At 46.0% G+C, this 16952-nt stretch overlaps 1 protein-coding gene across 1 annotated transcript in view; it reads right to left on the bottom strand.

Annotated features, from left to right (window-relative positions):
• Window positions 1-171: 171 nt before the first annotated feature.
• The window catches only part of RAB40C (RAB40C, member RAS oncogene family), a 65317-nt gene continuing 48536 nt past the window's right edge, over window positions 172-16952 (bottom strand). The window contains exons 5-7 of the mRNA XM_007054527.4: window positions 6943-7020; window positions 5478-5700; window positions 172-3526 (exon numbers count right to left, since the gene is read on the bottom strand). Coding sequence (XP_007054589.1) covers window positions 3246-3526; window positions 5478-5700; window positions 6943-7020 — 582 coding nt within the window. The 3' untranslated portion in view covers window positions 172-3245. The remainder of the gene's footprint in view (window positions 3527-5477; window positions 5701-6942; window positions 7021-16952) is intronic.

Below are 16952 nucleotides of genomic sequence, written 5' to 3'. Positions count from 1 at the left end.
TCCTGGGAACACTGGTATAAAGGCCCCTCCTTTGGCAAGTTCCCAATCAATCACCATGAGCTCTGCCACATTCCACCCCCACCCTTGAGCAACCCCAGAAAAACCCGCTTAAAGACCTGCTAAAACCGCAGCCCCATTTGAAACTGACATGATTGTCCACGTCCCGCCTGGTAGTTTAAAACAACAAAAGACTTTAATTTATATAAAACAAAACATGTATATCAATTGAACAACATTGACTGTACAAAGGAATAAAAGAGAGAATCCAAAATAACATTGGAATGGTCTGAGTGTCAGACAGCAGCTAAAGACTAGTGTTGATATCAGATGCCAGAACGGCTTTCTTTTCAAATGAAGAAAACAAGATGAGTTCAGTTTTGATCAGCAGACATTCCAGATCAAGGAATCTTTCCTTTGGACAGGATTTGCTGAGATTGTACAGGGGAAAATGTACAGTGGGAGAAGAGATGGGAGAGGGTTTATTTGTAGGGCATAAACCATCCACAGGTAGTTGGAAGAGTTTCTAGACATGCAGAATGGAATCTTCCATCTCCTCCGCATCCCAGCTGCATTACCAGATATTAGATATGGAAGAGGCAACATAGGTGAGTTACAGGCTGCTGAGGCGCTCCCACAACTAACTGTTTAACGGAAACCAAATTCAAAGAGGGTTTTACGCTGACGGATAGGGGTGTGTTCTGCCTGCCGTCACCTGTTAGCCATATATCCCTAGGCTGCCTGGCTGCTTCTGTTCCCTGTTAAGTGACATGGAGCAGTGGGTGTAATACTGCTGACAGGTTCTAGAAATTCCCTGGCTTCCCCATGACGGCACTGAACTTGACTACAGCTTTAGTTTTTAGTCTGAATCACAGCCACAAAAGACACCCCCAGCCCTCGGTTTATTTTCTCCTTCTCCCTCATTTGAGCTTTGTTGGTGGCCCGGTTTATTGCCTAGCAGCTGGGCTATCTGTGAAATCTGTCCTCCGGGGTTTGAGAGAGTGCAGAGACTCCTTCGTCTCCAGGCCCTGTCAGGGAAGGAAGGGAAAAGCACAGCAGGGAGTGTTGCTGTGGGAAGGGGCTGTGCCATTTCCCTGCCACCCGTCTTTTAGTTGCTGCTTGAACAGAGTGGGTGGTCAGCCGTGCAGGAAACGCAACAGCTTCATCCTGCCCACGTAACAAGCTGCTTTAGGGTGACAGACTAAGCCTGGCCTTGGGGAACTGCTACTAATGGGAGACAGGCTGTAACAATAGAGCACCAGCATCCTACAGCAGACACGTGCCCGGTTTAGTTTCCTAATGAAGAGAGAGGTATAATGGAGGCAGAACAGAGCAACCAAAAGCAGTTCATACATTGAAAAACTACACGTCCTGGTGGCCTACAAGAACCTACTACCATATCTTTGTCTCGCTCACCTATGACTGAACCTCACACCGAACTGTAATCAGCCTCTCTAGCTTAACAAGGACTGGGCACTACTTCTGCTGGAAGCCCTAGTGGAAAGTTAGAAGTCCTATTGCTATGGGACTAAGTAAGTGAAGCTGCTGCTATTGTCCTAGATGGGATTTCTCTAACATCACATGCCTATCCCAAGCAAATTGCTAGCTAGAGAGATTGCTTGCTCTAGAAGCTGTGAAAACCTAGGTGACAATAAAAACAAGCCAATGCATTTGCCTTCACATTTTCCTGCCACTGAACAGCAATCATGGCTGTCTGAGGGTACAGCAAGATAGCTTTGCTTGGTCATCCAATGCAGGTAAACTCCAGACTAGCAAGGCTGCATTTTAACACCACTTAGAATGGTTACTAGTGTTCCAGTCTTGATCAGTTCTAATATGCCACACTCCAGTGTGAAGTGTGTTCTCCCTTCTCCTGCCCCCATCTAGAAGAGGAGCCATGGGCAATGCTTGAAGATTAGATGTTCCTTGGAAAGGTGAAGTGTGTATTTACAGGTGCAGGAAGGACTCTGGATTCAGGGCCTGCTCAAAGTTCTCATGCCTATTAGGGGGTTGACCCCATTGCCCAGAAGAGTAGGAGGGATAAATAGCAGTATTGGGGAGGATGGGGGAAGGAACAGTGACCCCAGAAGGGTAGCTTGTGATCAAGCTTTGTGTTTCTCTCCACGCAGGCCCAGCAGAAGTGTTTTACTTCTAAGCCTGCAGCTCCTCAAGGCCAGCAATGATCAACAACCCTCACGTGAGAAGATGCTGCCTGTCATGGGAAAATAAACCTGGTACCAGCTGACTTTTGGTCTCTAATATTTGGTCTGACCAAATCTTTGTCTTCAGGCTCCTGCAGGCCATGGCAGCCTCACAGCTGCAACTCTATTTGGGTTTTGATTTAAGTGAGAGTACAATCAGCCTCCTCCTAGGCCCTCACCCTTGTTTCCAGGAATGTTCAGAAAAGGAAGGATCCGGCATGTAGCATACAAATCGCTCTCTCCTTTCACATAGATAGTATTTGAAACAAACAAACCCAGAGCAATCCTGTGAGGCTATTTGTACAATCCCCCAAAGTGTTTGTAGATATTCACCTTAAAATCCCCCTCTCCCTTTCTCCCCTTTAGCTGGTGCACTGCGAACAGAGGTCCCATGCTTCTATTTACATGGCTGCATAAATTTTCCCTGACTGCTTCTTTAAAAAAAAAAAAAAAAGTTAGAAAAAGTGAGAGCTCTCTATATAATTTTGATATAAATAAGTGAAAACGGCAAGCAGGACTGCTTCCTTCAGATTCCCAATCGGCCAACTCTTGCCTCTTTTTTGGCAATGGCAGGTTAAAGTCCAGGTAGAATTTGCCTTCATCTTATGCCCTGTTTATTCTTAGAAGTCCACTGTTCGCTATCGCACCAGCAATCCATCTGTGAGTTCACGAGTTACAGTTGCAGCACAGACTCTCCCTTGACCACCCCCTAAGCCTCTTGATCTTCCGCTAAATCCCTTCCTCTGCCAAGACTGGACGAGCTTGTCCCTCCCCCATGCCAGCAGCTGCCGAGTTTTCCACCCAGGCTGAGGAAAATCCCAAAGCATTCCTGAACGTTCACTTGGCACCGTCCCCTTTACCAGCGATGTGGGATCCAGTCGATATGATGGTCTGAACGTTAAGCTGAACTCGTTTCCCAAAGCTATGCTCGTCATCAAAAAAGTGACCCAGGAACGTTCAAAAGGATCCTATTGAAAAGGGTTACGTGTGCAAACATCTGTACATCGGTGGGTGGGTGTGTTTGGAGCTCACAGTGTTACAGTCTTGCTAAGAGATCTTGCAGTTGTTGCGTGAGCAGTTCTGTGGGGGGCTCTGCGGCGGGCGGATCGATTTGGATCTCTTCAAGCTGTTACCTTTGCTGCTGCTCCCGCCCCCACTGCTAGCCAAGGAGTATGACCGGCCGTGCATCATCACCGCGTTCATTCCATTGGCCATGGAGAAGGATTTCAAGTGGCTCTTGATGGTGACAGGCAGGGGCAGCTTGTCGATGAGGTGGACTGGTGTGCAGGAAACTATTGCACGGCAGCAGAGGTCCTGTAAGCTGAACACTGTCAGAACAGAAAGAATCAAGTACAGTCAGAGAGGCAAGTGACACCCAGGTTGTACCTCCAAGGGGAGAGCTTGCCCTGATGCACATCTCGCCTGCACTGTACATCACCAATTTCTTAGGGAGGGAGAAACTAGGGGTGGCAATACGGTGCCTTAGAAACTGCGGATCTGATGGTGAAAACAAGGAACTAGGAGACAGGACTCCCACGTTCTCTGAGCTCTGCCTCCAGTCCTCGGTTTAACCATCAGCACAATAATTAATCCTTCCCCCATATATAGTGCTGGGAGGCCTCATTTACTCAGTATTTGCAAAGTGTTTGGCAGTTCAGTTGCACAGCCCCCTTCTCCCCACTCCAAGATACAAAGAGCAGACGTGGTCTGGAGGACGGCAACAGCCTTGCTGGAGCGAGGCAGAGCACATTCCTGTTTGGGACCTGTACAAGCCTAGGGGCAGGATCTTCTGAACTCTGACCCCATCATCCAGCAGAACTGCCAGCCCCATAGCTAGAGCAAGACTCAGCCTCTCCCTGAGAGGACCCTTACTGCCATGAATTCAGTGTAAAAACATGTGACACTGCTTTGTGAATGCCCCAGCTCACAAGGGATTTCCTTACAGCTGGCCACACGGGGGCACACTCCCATCTTCAGTCTACTCAAGGACTGAACCTGCAAAGCCACGAAGCAGTGCTATGAATAGGACACAAGAAGCTGGCAAGGATTGTAGACCCTGCCCATGGAAGGCGTTTAGGATAGATTTGCAGCGCACAGAAGACTTCAGCTTTAAATCCTCACTGTTTTGCAGGGCAACAGAGCGACCAGATTGGCTCGAACTTTAAATCAAGCCAGCTGTGTATGCTGGCTCTCAAAGCAGGGAAAGCTTTCACTGCAGAGCAAGGTATCCCCCTGCAGAAACCGCAGCAGCATTGCCTTCTGCCTCCAGCAAGATTTGGGTCTGAATCCCCTCTAGTATCTCACTGACCCTCCATATGCATCAAACAGCAGTGTGCCAACAGGCCCAGCTGCAGGGAACTTGACCATTGCCTTGAAAGAGAGGGACACTCTCATCCCTTCTGGCTGAAGCAGCAGTGCTTCAGTGATGGCTAGTCGGTGCCCAGGACAGAGTGGGGAGGGTCTCAGATAATGGGACCTGGCCCACACTTGGATACCCAGGTTCATTCACCACCCCCCCATCTGCAGGAGGAAACGTGCCACCATTAAAGGGGAAGACAGCCTATTTCTTCCTCCCCAGGGCACTGTGTACCAACAATCCCTGCCACCTCCACTGCAGCCCCACTGCACTGCAGCTACGTGGGGAAGAGGGTGGAACGAGCCTTACCTGGAGTAGAGCCAGCAGCCAAGTGCTGCTTCTCCCCCAGCCTATCAAAGGACTGAGGTCATGCACCACAGGCCAACTGAGGTGCTGCTTCTTTTAAGCTCACCACACAGAGTATGTATATGGAGCAAAGGGCCTGTAGTGCTGGAAGTTCAGGGCTGGATTACTCAAGCCTTCTCTGGCTTGAACTGGCACTATTAGGCTGCCGCATCAGACAAAGTGCGTTCAGCTAGTGAATCACCGCAGCTCGGAGCAGTCACACAGGTGTGCTCAAATACAGCAGCAGCATGGCCTAGTAGTTAGAGTAGAGGGGACTGAATCCAGTCTCGTGGGTTCTAGTCCCAGCTTTGATAGCAACTGATTCTGTGACTGTGGACATACTACTTACCTTGTGTGCCTCAGTTTCCCTGTGTGACAGAGGGCTACAGTGTTTACCAAGCTCACAGAGGTGTGTGGGGATTGAGGCACTTTGTGTTTGTGAAGTGCTTGGAGGTCCAGATGGTTATTAAATACTGCCTCCTCTGAGCAGGAAGGCAAACACCCACCCCTTCCACGTGGGCAGTTTCTTCTGCCCTCAGAGCACCTCATCAGCACAGTGAGAGCAGGTCTCCACTCACCTCTGTTAGGTCTCCAGATCTTCTCCATGCCATGCCTCATTAGCACGATGCGCGACAACTCCGTAAAGGACTCAGTCACGTTGAAGTTGCACAGCGGGCTGACCTCAAAGAATGTCATGCAGTTCTTCTCAGCGTAGGAACGGGCCTGCTCTGTGGGCACCTGCCGCTTGAAGGCTAGGTGAAGCCTGTTTCCAACCAAAATCCGGGGGACACCTGGAGCATGCTTTAAAAGAACACAGTCCATCTTTAGAACAGAGCATCAAAAACTCACTGACACCAGTGAACACAGACTATACCTAGTGGGTTGCTTAGCTTACAGTATTGAAGCAACTGTAAGGAAGGGAAATTGCCTCTGCTAGGACTGGCCACTGTGATATAAACGCTGGTGTCTAAGCAGGGACTCCTCATACAGATTACTCCACTTCAGACGCTTCCACTCATGATTTTATGGGGCGTTGCCCGGAATGCCTTGGTTAACAGGCCCACAACTCAGCTGTATGGATATCCTGCTCCCCATTGCCTGCACAGTTTTAGCCTGGTAGAAATGGATAGCAAGATAGAGGCTTTTCTTCTCTTCTCTAACTAGGGAATTGCAAGTACTTCCTCTCCACACGGTAGTCCTTCTTTCCCCCCAAAGGTCTCCCGGACACAGCAGAGATTTTGACTCCTCTGCATCAGACCTTGGTTTTGTGGCTCATTACAAACAGTTTGTTACACACCCGACTGCCTGCTAACCCTCAATTGCCCACTTCATTTTAAGTGGCCTCCTACAGCATACATGAACCCCTTATGCTGAACGTCTGCCCCAACCTGTAGTTAGCCGAGGCCCGGTCTACGCTAGGAAATTAGGTCACTAGAACTACAGTGCTCAGGGGTGCGAAAAATCCACACCCCTGAGCAATACAGTTAAACCGACCTAACCCTCAGTGTAGACAGCATTAGGTCGATGGGAGAATTCTCACGACGACCTAGCTACCGCTTCTTGGAATCCAAGGCTGGATTACCTACACCAACGCCAGAACCCCTCCCATCCATGTAGGTACCATCTTTACTGAAGCACTGCAGCTGTACCACTGCAGCGTTTTCAGCGTAGACAAGCCCACAGATACTCTGGTTGCCTTTCCCGGACCCGAAGAAGAGCTTTGTGAAGCTTGAAAGCTTGTCCCTTCCACCAACAGAAGTTGGTCCAATAAAAGACCTTATTACCTCACCTACCTTGTCTCTTTTGATTATATTTTTAATCTCTGCTTTCCAGCAAGTGCCATCTGTGGGGCTCAGTAAAATCAGAGGTGTCAGCATCAATAGGCTATTCAGCATCCAAGGAGACCTGCCACTTTTACGGCACAATGATATTTCTGTGTTGGCACCCGAAGCTGCAGTGTTTATATTACTGTAGTCACACCAGGTCCTATTGTGAGAGACGCTGTACGAACACATCCTCAACAAACTGTAGTATCACACTTACCTCGTCTATTTCTTTTATCCAGCGGTCTATCCCATCGAAGGACCAGCGGTTAGTGATGTCATACACCAAGAGAATTCCCTGTATGGAAATGAATGTGAACCTGGTGAATTTCATGCTATGCAAACTGAAAAGGAGATGCAGCTGGAAAGACCCCTCTCCCCTGAATTTTTCAACTGAAAGGAACTGACACTCAGCACGAGAAGCTAAAGACTGTTTACCTTGGTCCTCTGAGTTTAAAGTACAGGGATACTGTAAATTGCCCTGGGGAAGACAGCCAATTCTATTCTGACTTCCGACATGAGCAAGGATGAACACAGTGGGACTGACACACCAGCCCAGGAGGCACGTTTACAAGACTAGCAGTTTGCGGTGGGGGTGGAGTTGCCAAGTAGCATGTTTAAATGGAATATCTGAAGCAGAAACCAAGTCATTTTTACACAGAACAACTTCACTTGAAGATATGTTGGTGACAAAGTTAAACCAGTACAGCACATCTAGTGCACTGCCTGCACTTACTTTGCCAAAAATGGTTTCACTCTTTGTCCAGCCTTTCTTTTGGTGGAGAAAACTTTACATTTGAGTGAATTCACCAATTAGAAAAGTAAGGGACTAGACTAAACAAGACATGGTACCATGGAAGCTCCCAAACAACCGTCACTTGTGCATGGTGTGCAGGACAGATCACTATTCTGAATGCATCCACGTGGGACAAATCAGGCATCGGGACATTCCCTAGGTTACTCTTTCGAGTTTTATGAATGGGCTCCTTGTCTTGATCTTTTGGTTGCTGATGGCACTTAGCTACAATGATAACGAGGGTACTATAAATGCCCATGACAGACAGGCCTGGCTTTGTAAGACTTTGCTGTACTAGAGAGCATTAAATAAGTCATGCTACGTAAGTTAATACAAGTTCAGGGAATGCTCTTTATACTGTGCTAGTGCCTCAGCTTTGGCCCTGGGGCTTGTGCGTACACTATCTTCTCTAGAAATGTTTTACAGCTCAGTTTCATTTTTGATAGTTCACAATAAAACTTCCTCAGTCCTGCAGTCAGAGCAGAGCAGCCTTCATTTAATGGACCTTTGGTGTCCAACAGAAAGACAATTTTTAAGCTCATGCCTTCTTCCTGAGGCTGTGACAAAAGAAAGCAAATAAGGTGGTAGATATAAATGTGACTGAGTGTGATGGGAGAGGAGGTGACTTTGTTGACAATCCCTCTGGATATTTACACTGAGTAACCTCTAGCTATTTCTGAAGATTCAAAGGACCAGGCCACACATCTGGGCTGAAGGGAGTACACTTTGCAGGACATCCTGTTTAGGTTGCGATAAGCCGTCTTGGTGGTGGGAGACAGCAATTGTGAAAAGAAGCCAGCCTTGGAAGATACATCATCAAAAGGTAAAAGCATTAGAGTCAAAACAGAGAATATAAAGCTTACGAGGAAGACTAAAGATGGCCCAGAAGGAAGAATCTCAGGTTAACCGCAGGTAGCGTAGCATTTAAAAGCATCCCAGTCACCAGCTGATAACACACATCCCAAAGAAATCTATCCCCTCTTTCAAAAATAAAAATAAAAGCATGAACTATTTAATCAGAGGAAAGGGCAGAATTACTGTTTTTATGTCCTGCAACAGCCTGCTGCTTGCAATGGATTGGCAAGACAGCTACACAATGCTGCTTTTAGCTCCAGGTAGTCCACTGAAGTTACAACTATCACTGTCAAAAAGCTGCCAGTTGCTAACAGTTACTACCTAGTAGCTAAAATATCACATTTACCTCCCTGTACTTTCATCTGGAAGCAATAATGGTTGCTATGTGGTATCTGTTGGGAAAATCTTGCCTTTTTAATGGCAGCTACTACAGGAGGAGTCCATAGCAATACAGTGGAACATATTAGAGAAAACTCCGATTAGCGTTTCTTACTGAATTAGTCCAGTTCCAGGCTTTCCTGTACTCCCAGCACCAGGTGATGTGTGTCTAACCCTACAAGCACACATTTTACCACCTCTGGTTTCAAAGCATTTACCAGAAAGTGAGCAGACATGTAAATGATGCAGAGATTCTTCTTAAAGGGCAGCTAGGGCCTGACTAGTGCTTTCGAACGCGCCTACTTTATTTGTTCTCTCTCCCCCCTTTCTCACCAAGGGTATTTGAATGAAAACAGGAAGTTCAAGATAATCTACTCCTACAGCTCCACTGCTACTGTTATTGTAACTGGGTTGCATAGGAAGAGTCACAGTGGAAGATACTGATTGGAACTAGAGTAGGAACAGATGAACCAACATTATTATGACACAGAGGCTCAGCTGGAAATAACTACATCATAAGGAAAAAAACCCAGCACTGATACAAATGGTCAGAGGCCAGTGTAAGTGCAAAACAAACAGGTCCAAGCTACAAAATCCAGGTCTTGCAGCAGGCATAGTGTATATAGCCAGGCTTCCGAGCAAATGCAGCCTGATGTCCCCAAAGGACAGTCAGCTCTGGGGTTAGAGTTAAAGGGTGTGCCCCAAATCAAAACAACTCGACCCTCAGTGAGAAAAGAGAGAGTCTTGCCTCACCCTCCACCCTGCATCTGTAAGCAGTGCAGTGAAGTTTTGAAGACTGCACTGACATTTCAGTGTAGGGGCATTACCAGCAGATTGAGGGACGTGATCATTCCCCTCTATTTGACATTGGTGAGGCCTCATCTGGAGTACTGTGTCCAGTTTTGGGCCCCACACTACAAGAAGGATGTGGAAAAATTGGAAAGCATCCAGCGGAGGGCAACAAAAACGATTAGGGGACTGGAACACATGACTTATGAGGAGAGGCTGAAGGAACTGGGATTGTTTAGTCTGCAGAAGAGAAGAATGAGGGGGGATTTGATAGCTGCTTTCAACTACCTGCAAGGGGGTTCCAAAGAGGATGGCTCTAGACTGTTCTCAGTGGTAGCAGATGACAGAACAAGGAGTAATGGTCTCAAGTTGCAGTGGGGGGAGGTTTAGGTTGGATATTAGGAAAAAACTTTTTCACTAGGTGGGTGGTGAAACACTGGAATACATTACCTAGGGAGGTGGTGGAATCTCCTTCCTTAGAGGTTTTTAAGGTTGACAAAGCCCCGGCTGGGATGATTTAGTTGGGGATTGGTCCTGCAGGGGGTTGGACTAGATGACCTCCTGAGGTCCCTTCCAGCCCTGAGATTCTGTGATTCTACGTACCAACTGGTAGAAATCAACTAATCTACAGGATATTCCAACATACCAGGGGGGTTACTGGTGCTACTGCACAAAATCACTGCTTCATTCAGTTAGAAACACAGGATTTATTGTACCAGATCATATCGCTACTCCACCTAGTCTTCCAGTATTTTTGTTCTGTGTCCAATACTTTAAACAAAAGCCCACAATGCACCAGGTCAACTGTACAAAGCTATATAGGGAGGGGGGTGGGATTTTCCTTCCTGTTCTCCCAGGGCAGGAGCAGAGTGTGTGGTTTGGATTACACTGGAGTGATGCCTGCTGGGACATTCTAGCTCTGTATTTGTAACATGAACCACTGTTGTCTAGTTTAGTCAAAATTTGCCAGCCGTTTTATAAAGCAGTTACAATATTTACCTCCCTTCTATAGCACAAGGCAAACATATGCTGGGTGCAGCAGAACATGTGTTTTCACAATGGACTTTCCTTTAAATAGGTGTCTCCTTGATTATGGAGAGAGTTTTGGATGGGGTGGGGGAAGGGCCAGGGCCTGGCCAGTTTTTACTATATTCTTTAAAGCAACTCTAAATTCCTCTTTCTATGCAGTCCAATAGCCCTGATCCATAGTATCTTTTGTCCTCTACAAAGTCTGCCCACTCCTCATCATTAGTCTCCACTATTGGGGAATTTTTGTTGCCTGCAGAAAGGTGAACGTCTATCCAAGACCCAGTGTGCCAAAGGTTAAGGTCATGAGAAAGTTGTTAAAAATCACCACCATCTGCATTATTTACATCACCTAAATGGGAAAAAGTTAACATTTTAAAAATAGAAAGTTTTGCCTAAGGCACCTGATTGATAATTATTTTCACAGTCATATATAGTGGGCAATGAGATCGAGAAAGTGTATGTATGCAGGGGGAAAGGGAGGAGGGGGTAGAAAAGAAAATGTTCAACAATTTTGCAAAGTTCCTACCAAGTAAGGATTAAAAAAAAATTAAAATTTAAAAAATCACTCCAGTTCTGTGGCCTTCTATGGAGTCATCCACTAAAACAGAAAACAAAATTAAGGTGCTCCCAAAGTAAACATGCAGGGTTTGGGGTCGTTTATTTGGGGATGGGAGGGAAATGGGGGGGAAGAATTTTTCATGATTTCTTCATAAATCAAAGCAGCCAAAAGAGAAAACTTTTCCTTTATGAAGCAGAAAGTGGGATTTCTTTTTTAAAAAAAGATTAAACTGCAAACCAATTAGATAGACGTTATGCAGCGGTCTTGTTTACTTATGGACAAAATTGCCTTAGCCAGTAGAAACAATCATGAGGCCTAATTTGTTAAGAGAGTGTTTCTGCTGGACACATGCTGTAGGATAGCATATTTAAGCACTCTAAGGAGATCTTGGACCACAGCTCCCAAAGAGGAATATCAATGCAATACATCACCAGGAAGATGGTGCCCAACTATCTGTAGTTGAGTGAAAGATCAAGGCTATACTTGCTTTCACTTCAACAAGTAAGTAAGTATTCCTCCACTGTCAACATAGGTACCTTATAATTCCATGCACACGTGGACTGAGTTTAGGTTGCCAAGTGAAACACACACAGAGAATCATAGAATATAAGGGTTGGAAGGGACCTCAGGAGGTCATCTAGTCCAACCCCTGCTCAAAGTAGGACCGACCCCTGACTAAATCATCCCATCCAGGGCTTTGTCAAACCTGACCTTAAAAACTTCTAGGGAAGGAGATTCCACCACCTCCCTAGGTAACGCATTCCAGTGTTTCACCACCCTCCTAGTGAAAAAGTTTTTCCTAATATCCAACCTAATCTCCCCCACTGCAACTTGAGACCATTACTCCTCGTTCTGTCATCTGCTACCACTGAGAACAGTCCAGAGTCATCCTCTTTGGAACCCCCTTTCAGGTAGTTGAAAGCAGCTATCAAATCCCCCCTCATTCTTCTCTTCTGAAGACTAAACATCCCCAGTTCCCTCAGCCTCTCCTCATAAGTCATGTGTTCCAGTTCCCTAATCATTTTTGTTGCCCTCCGCTGGACGTTTTCCAATTTTTCCACATCCTTCTTGTAGTGTGGGGCCCAAAACTGGACACAGTACTCCAGATGAGGCCTCACCAATGTCGAATAGAGGGGAACAATCACGTCCCTCGATCTGCTGGCAATGCCCCTACTTATACATCCAAAATGCCATTGGCCTTCTTGGCAACGAGGGCACACTGTTGACTCATATCCAACTTCTCGTCCACTGTAACCCCTAGGTCCTTTTCTGCAGAACTGCTGCCGAGCCATTCAGTCTCTAGTCTGTAGCGGTGCATTGGATTCTTCCGTCCTAAGTGCAGGACTCTGCACTTGTCCTTGTTGAACCGCATCAGATTTCTTTTGGCCCAATCCTCCAATTTGTCTAGGTCCCTCTGTATCCTATCCCTACCCTCCAGCGTACCTACCACTCCTCCCAGTTTAGTGTCATCTGCAAACTTGCTGAGGGTGCAATCCACACCATCCTCCAGATCATTTATGAAAATATTGAACAAAACCGGCCCCAGGACCGACCCCTGGGGCACTCCACTTGATACTGGCTGCCAACTAGACATGGAGCCATTGATCACTACCCGTTGAGCCCGACAATCTAGCCAGCTTTCTATCCACCTTATAGTCCATTCATCCAGCCCATACTTCTTTAACTTGCTGACAAGAATACTGTGGGAGACAGTGTCAAAAGCTTTGCTAAAGTCAAGGAACAACACGTCCACTGCTTTCCCTTCATCCACAGAGCCAGTTACCTCGTCATAGAAGGCAATTAGATTAGTCAGGCATGACTTGCCCTTGGTGAATCCATGCTGACTGTTCCTGATCACTTTCCTCTCCTCTAAGTGCTTCAGAATTGATTCCTTGAGGACCTGCTCCATGATTTTTCCAGGGACTGAGGTGAGGCTGACTGGCCTGTAGTTCCCAGGATCCTCCTCCTTCCCTTTTTTAAAGATTGGCACTACATTAGCCTTTTTCCAGTCATCTGGGACCTCCCCCGATCGCCATGAGTTTTGAAAGATAATGGCCAATGGCTCTGCAATCACATCCGCCAACTCCTTTAGCACTCTCGGATGCAACGCATCCGGCCCCATGGACTTGTGCTCGTCCAGCTTTTCTAAATAGTCCCGAACCACTTCTTTCTCCACAGAGGGCTAGTCACCTCCTCCCCATGCTGTGCTGCCCAGTGCAGTAGTCTGGGAGCTGACCTCGTTCGTGAAGACAGAGGCAAAAAAAGCATTGAGTACATTAGCTTTTTCCACATCCTCTGTCACGAGGTTGCCTCCCTCATTCAGTAAGGGGCCCACACTTTCCTTGACTTTCTTCTTGTTGTTAACATACCTGAAGAAACCCTTCTTGTTACTCTTAACATCTCTTGCTAGCTGCAACTCCAGGTGTGGTTTGGCCTTCCTGATTTCACTCCTGCAAGCCCGAGCAATATTTTTATACTCATCCCTGGTCATTTGTCCAATCTTCCACTTCTTGTAAGCTTCTTTTTTGTATTTAAGAGCAGCAAGGATTTCACTGTTAAGCCAAGCTGGTCACCTGCCATATTTACTATTCTTTCTACACATGGGGACGGTTTGTCCCTGTAACCTCAATAAGAATTCTTTAAAATACAGCCAGCTCTCTTGGACTCCTTTCCCCCTCATGTTATTCTCCCAGGGGATCTTGCCCATCAGTTCCCTGAGGGAGTCAAAGTCTGCTTTTCTGAAGTCCAGGGTCTGTATTCTGCTGCTCTCCTTTCTTGAGAAATCAAGAAATACCAAAGTTAAGGTTGTCTGTGACCCTTAACTCTGCCACCACTCCCCCAGCATGTGCATTAGGATAGAATAAGCACATACTCTTTTTTTCCTGCACAGGATGGATGGTACTGTCTGCATGAGGCACCTGTTTCTTTTTGAAAAATCCTGTCTTTTGTTCTGACCGACACCTGACACCCTAAAGACCATGCAATGAGTTTGGCAGGTGTGCTTTGGAAATGAGCTTTGTTTATTACACAACCCTGCTTCACTCACTGTTAATTTGGAACAAAAAGTAGTGACAGAGCCATATTATTATGCACACACATGCAAACGGAGCCTGGGATAGAGCCACACAGGCAATCCTAACTTAGACATTGCTTCACTGATTGCCTCCCTTTTCCAAATTTACAACCGCACTAAATAATGTTCTGTATGGCATTTCTTAGGTTACTGTAAAGAACAGAAGAATGCCATAATGTGCAACTATTTGTACAGTCTGTCACTCTAGGTACTTATACGGTTCTCATCATCGTACACCTCACAGGGAGGAGAGAGAGAGAGAAAAAAAGGTATGTAACCTCATAGTGCTCCTGAGAGGTAAAAGATTGTTATTAACCCCATTTTGCAGATGAGCAAATTGAGGCACAGGGAAATTAAGTGACTTGTCCAAGGTCACACAGGAAGTGGTGGGAACTGAATCCTGATCTCCTCACTCCCAAGGCAATACATTAGCCACTGGATCATCCTTCCTACCTGTCCTGCACAATCCATTCACTCACCTTCATCTCAGGAATGCACCAGCCTCCTTCCATCTAAGCCTGCCTCATTCCACATTTTCTGATGCACTTTGAAAATGAAGTTCTGCTCGGCTTTTTGGCATGTGTACGTATCACCAATACAGCACAGAGAAAGAATGAATGTGTGCTTGTCTCCGCCCCTCTCTATTAAGTGGAAGTGTCCATGTCATGTATATGTGCACACAATTGCAATGAAAAAGGAATGGTCATTTGTTATTGTATAAGAAAGCAGTGTGCTTACACATTTATTTTTAAAGCATTTTAACTGTGCTAAAGTTAAAGCTGATTTTCACTCGACCACCAAAAGGCATTTCTGCATAACCAAGAGGAGGCATCAGGAAAGTCCTGTAATGGCAGGGGAAATCAGAGTCCCAGGGAGAGCTGCTGCTACTGCATTAGCTAGAGAGGACTAGATTGGGCCTACTGAAGAGTAAGGATCCATGAAGTCTTGACAGGGTGTTTGTTCTGGCTACCAATGCAATGCACGTTATTTCTGCTATGGCGTTTTGAATATTTAATGAGTGAGCAAATTGTGGCTTGGAAAACAAGCTTTTGAGACTGTGAGAGAAGCATACAAGATAACAAAGAGAAAAACAAGGCACTAGGAAATTACGTGATTGCAAAAGGACTCCGCTTAACCCAGGTGCATGCTATTTAATAGTATGATTGTCTGGAGTTTGATATTCATTAGCAACCCTGTCCCTAGAAGGCTGCTGGGAAGGAAGGCTTGGAAGAGCACCTATCCTTCTCTCTGGTTCAGAGGAAGCCGCATGTAAGCTGGGTAGAAAAATCCTCTGAACTGGAGGACTGAAGGCATTTACTGCAACCAGAGTGGTTACATTTTGTCCTTTGCCCCCTCCTCTCACCTTGGCTTGAGTTGAATGATTGACACAACCCATGTATCTGCTGTGATCTAACCAGCTGTAAGGCAGATCCCAGCCAGCATCTGAGAAACAGCAAAAGGTGCCAAAAATTCCAGTATCCCACCAAATACTGTTAAACCGGCAACCCATCAGAAATGTTGTTACTAGGCAGAGCTCAGCAATATTTTTATTGTGTTATGGCTGCAGCTTGGAGACTCCGATCCAGGCTGCCCATGGAATAATCTTAGAATGCATATTAAAAATGAACTGCAGACAGCTGTCTGGAACAATTTATGTAGCACATTCTTTGAACCTTTGTGTATTACAGCCATGTGAAGGGTGGTGGTCGAGTCTCCACAGCGTCTACGGAAACAAGTTTAGTTATTGGCATGCGCAAGGGTGCTGAAAAGAATAGCTCCTCCTCAGACTAGTAACTATCCAATACTTGAAAAAGTCACATGATTGCTGCAATGTTATTTACTCCCATAACAAGCTTAGGAGCACTAGTTGTGAGCATCAGACTAGAACGATTTACAATAGAGAAGGGTAAAAGACTAGAAGCCAAAATGGCATATAGATTTCTGTACCATCTTAAACACAGTTAAATATGCTATGTGTACTGTATGTGACACTGCAAAGGTTAAACAACATTAACAACTACTTTGTTACATCCCGCTGAATGTTGGGCATTATTTTTAATACATACCCATGCAAATAAAACAACTTCAAAATCAAGATTTGCATTTCTAAAGGACTGGTGATTTCCTAACAGGATGCAATTTCTGCTCATTAGTGTAAGCGGAATCTGATCTTCACAGGCATCAGAGGGTCCCAAGTGAGAGTGTCGCCCAAGCTGTGCCATGAACAAGAAGGCAGTTTAGAGTGCCAATCCCCTGGTTGCAGAAGGGAGGGGAAGACTGGCGCTCTACTGATTGTTATTAGACCACAGCTAATCAGAATTCTGAAAATTCAGCTAATGAAGCTGGTTTGTTCTTCGTGCTTAGTGCCCAGTTATGTGCCACAAGTTACTGCTGTCAAAATGCTTCCCAGGTCACTCTGATCTGGCAGACTAGATTGTATTTGCACCACTGTCAGAGATGTGAAAGTGTATAATGATAGCAGGCCCTTGCTCAAGTTGTTTGCTTTTAAGCCCTGAGAAATGCTATTACACACACTATACTGCAGACAAATTTAAAAGTCAAACAGTAATCTGCTGGCCCCTATGGAATCCGCTACAATTACAACTGCAATGTGGACACTGCCACATATCCTACAATTATTCAAATATGGTGAAACCATGGCGGTGCTTGCTAACTGCAACATGGCAGGCTTAACATGGATCAGTTCAGAGGCAGTCAGATGCTTCAAGGTATGCTACTACTGGCTATTTC

The sequence above is a fragment of the Chelonia mydas genome, chromosome 10, assembly GCF_015237465.2.
Source record: "Chelonia mydas isolate rCheMyd1 chromosome 10, rCheMyd1.pri.v2, whole genome shotgun sequence".
Taxonomy (NCBI): Eukaryota; Metazoa; Chordata; order Testudines; family Cheloniidae; genus Chelonia; species Chelonia mydas.
Note: the sequence above shows the minus strand (reverse complement) of the source record. Positions and strands in the feature narration are given on the sequence as shown.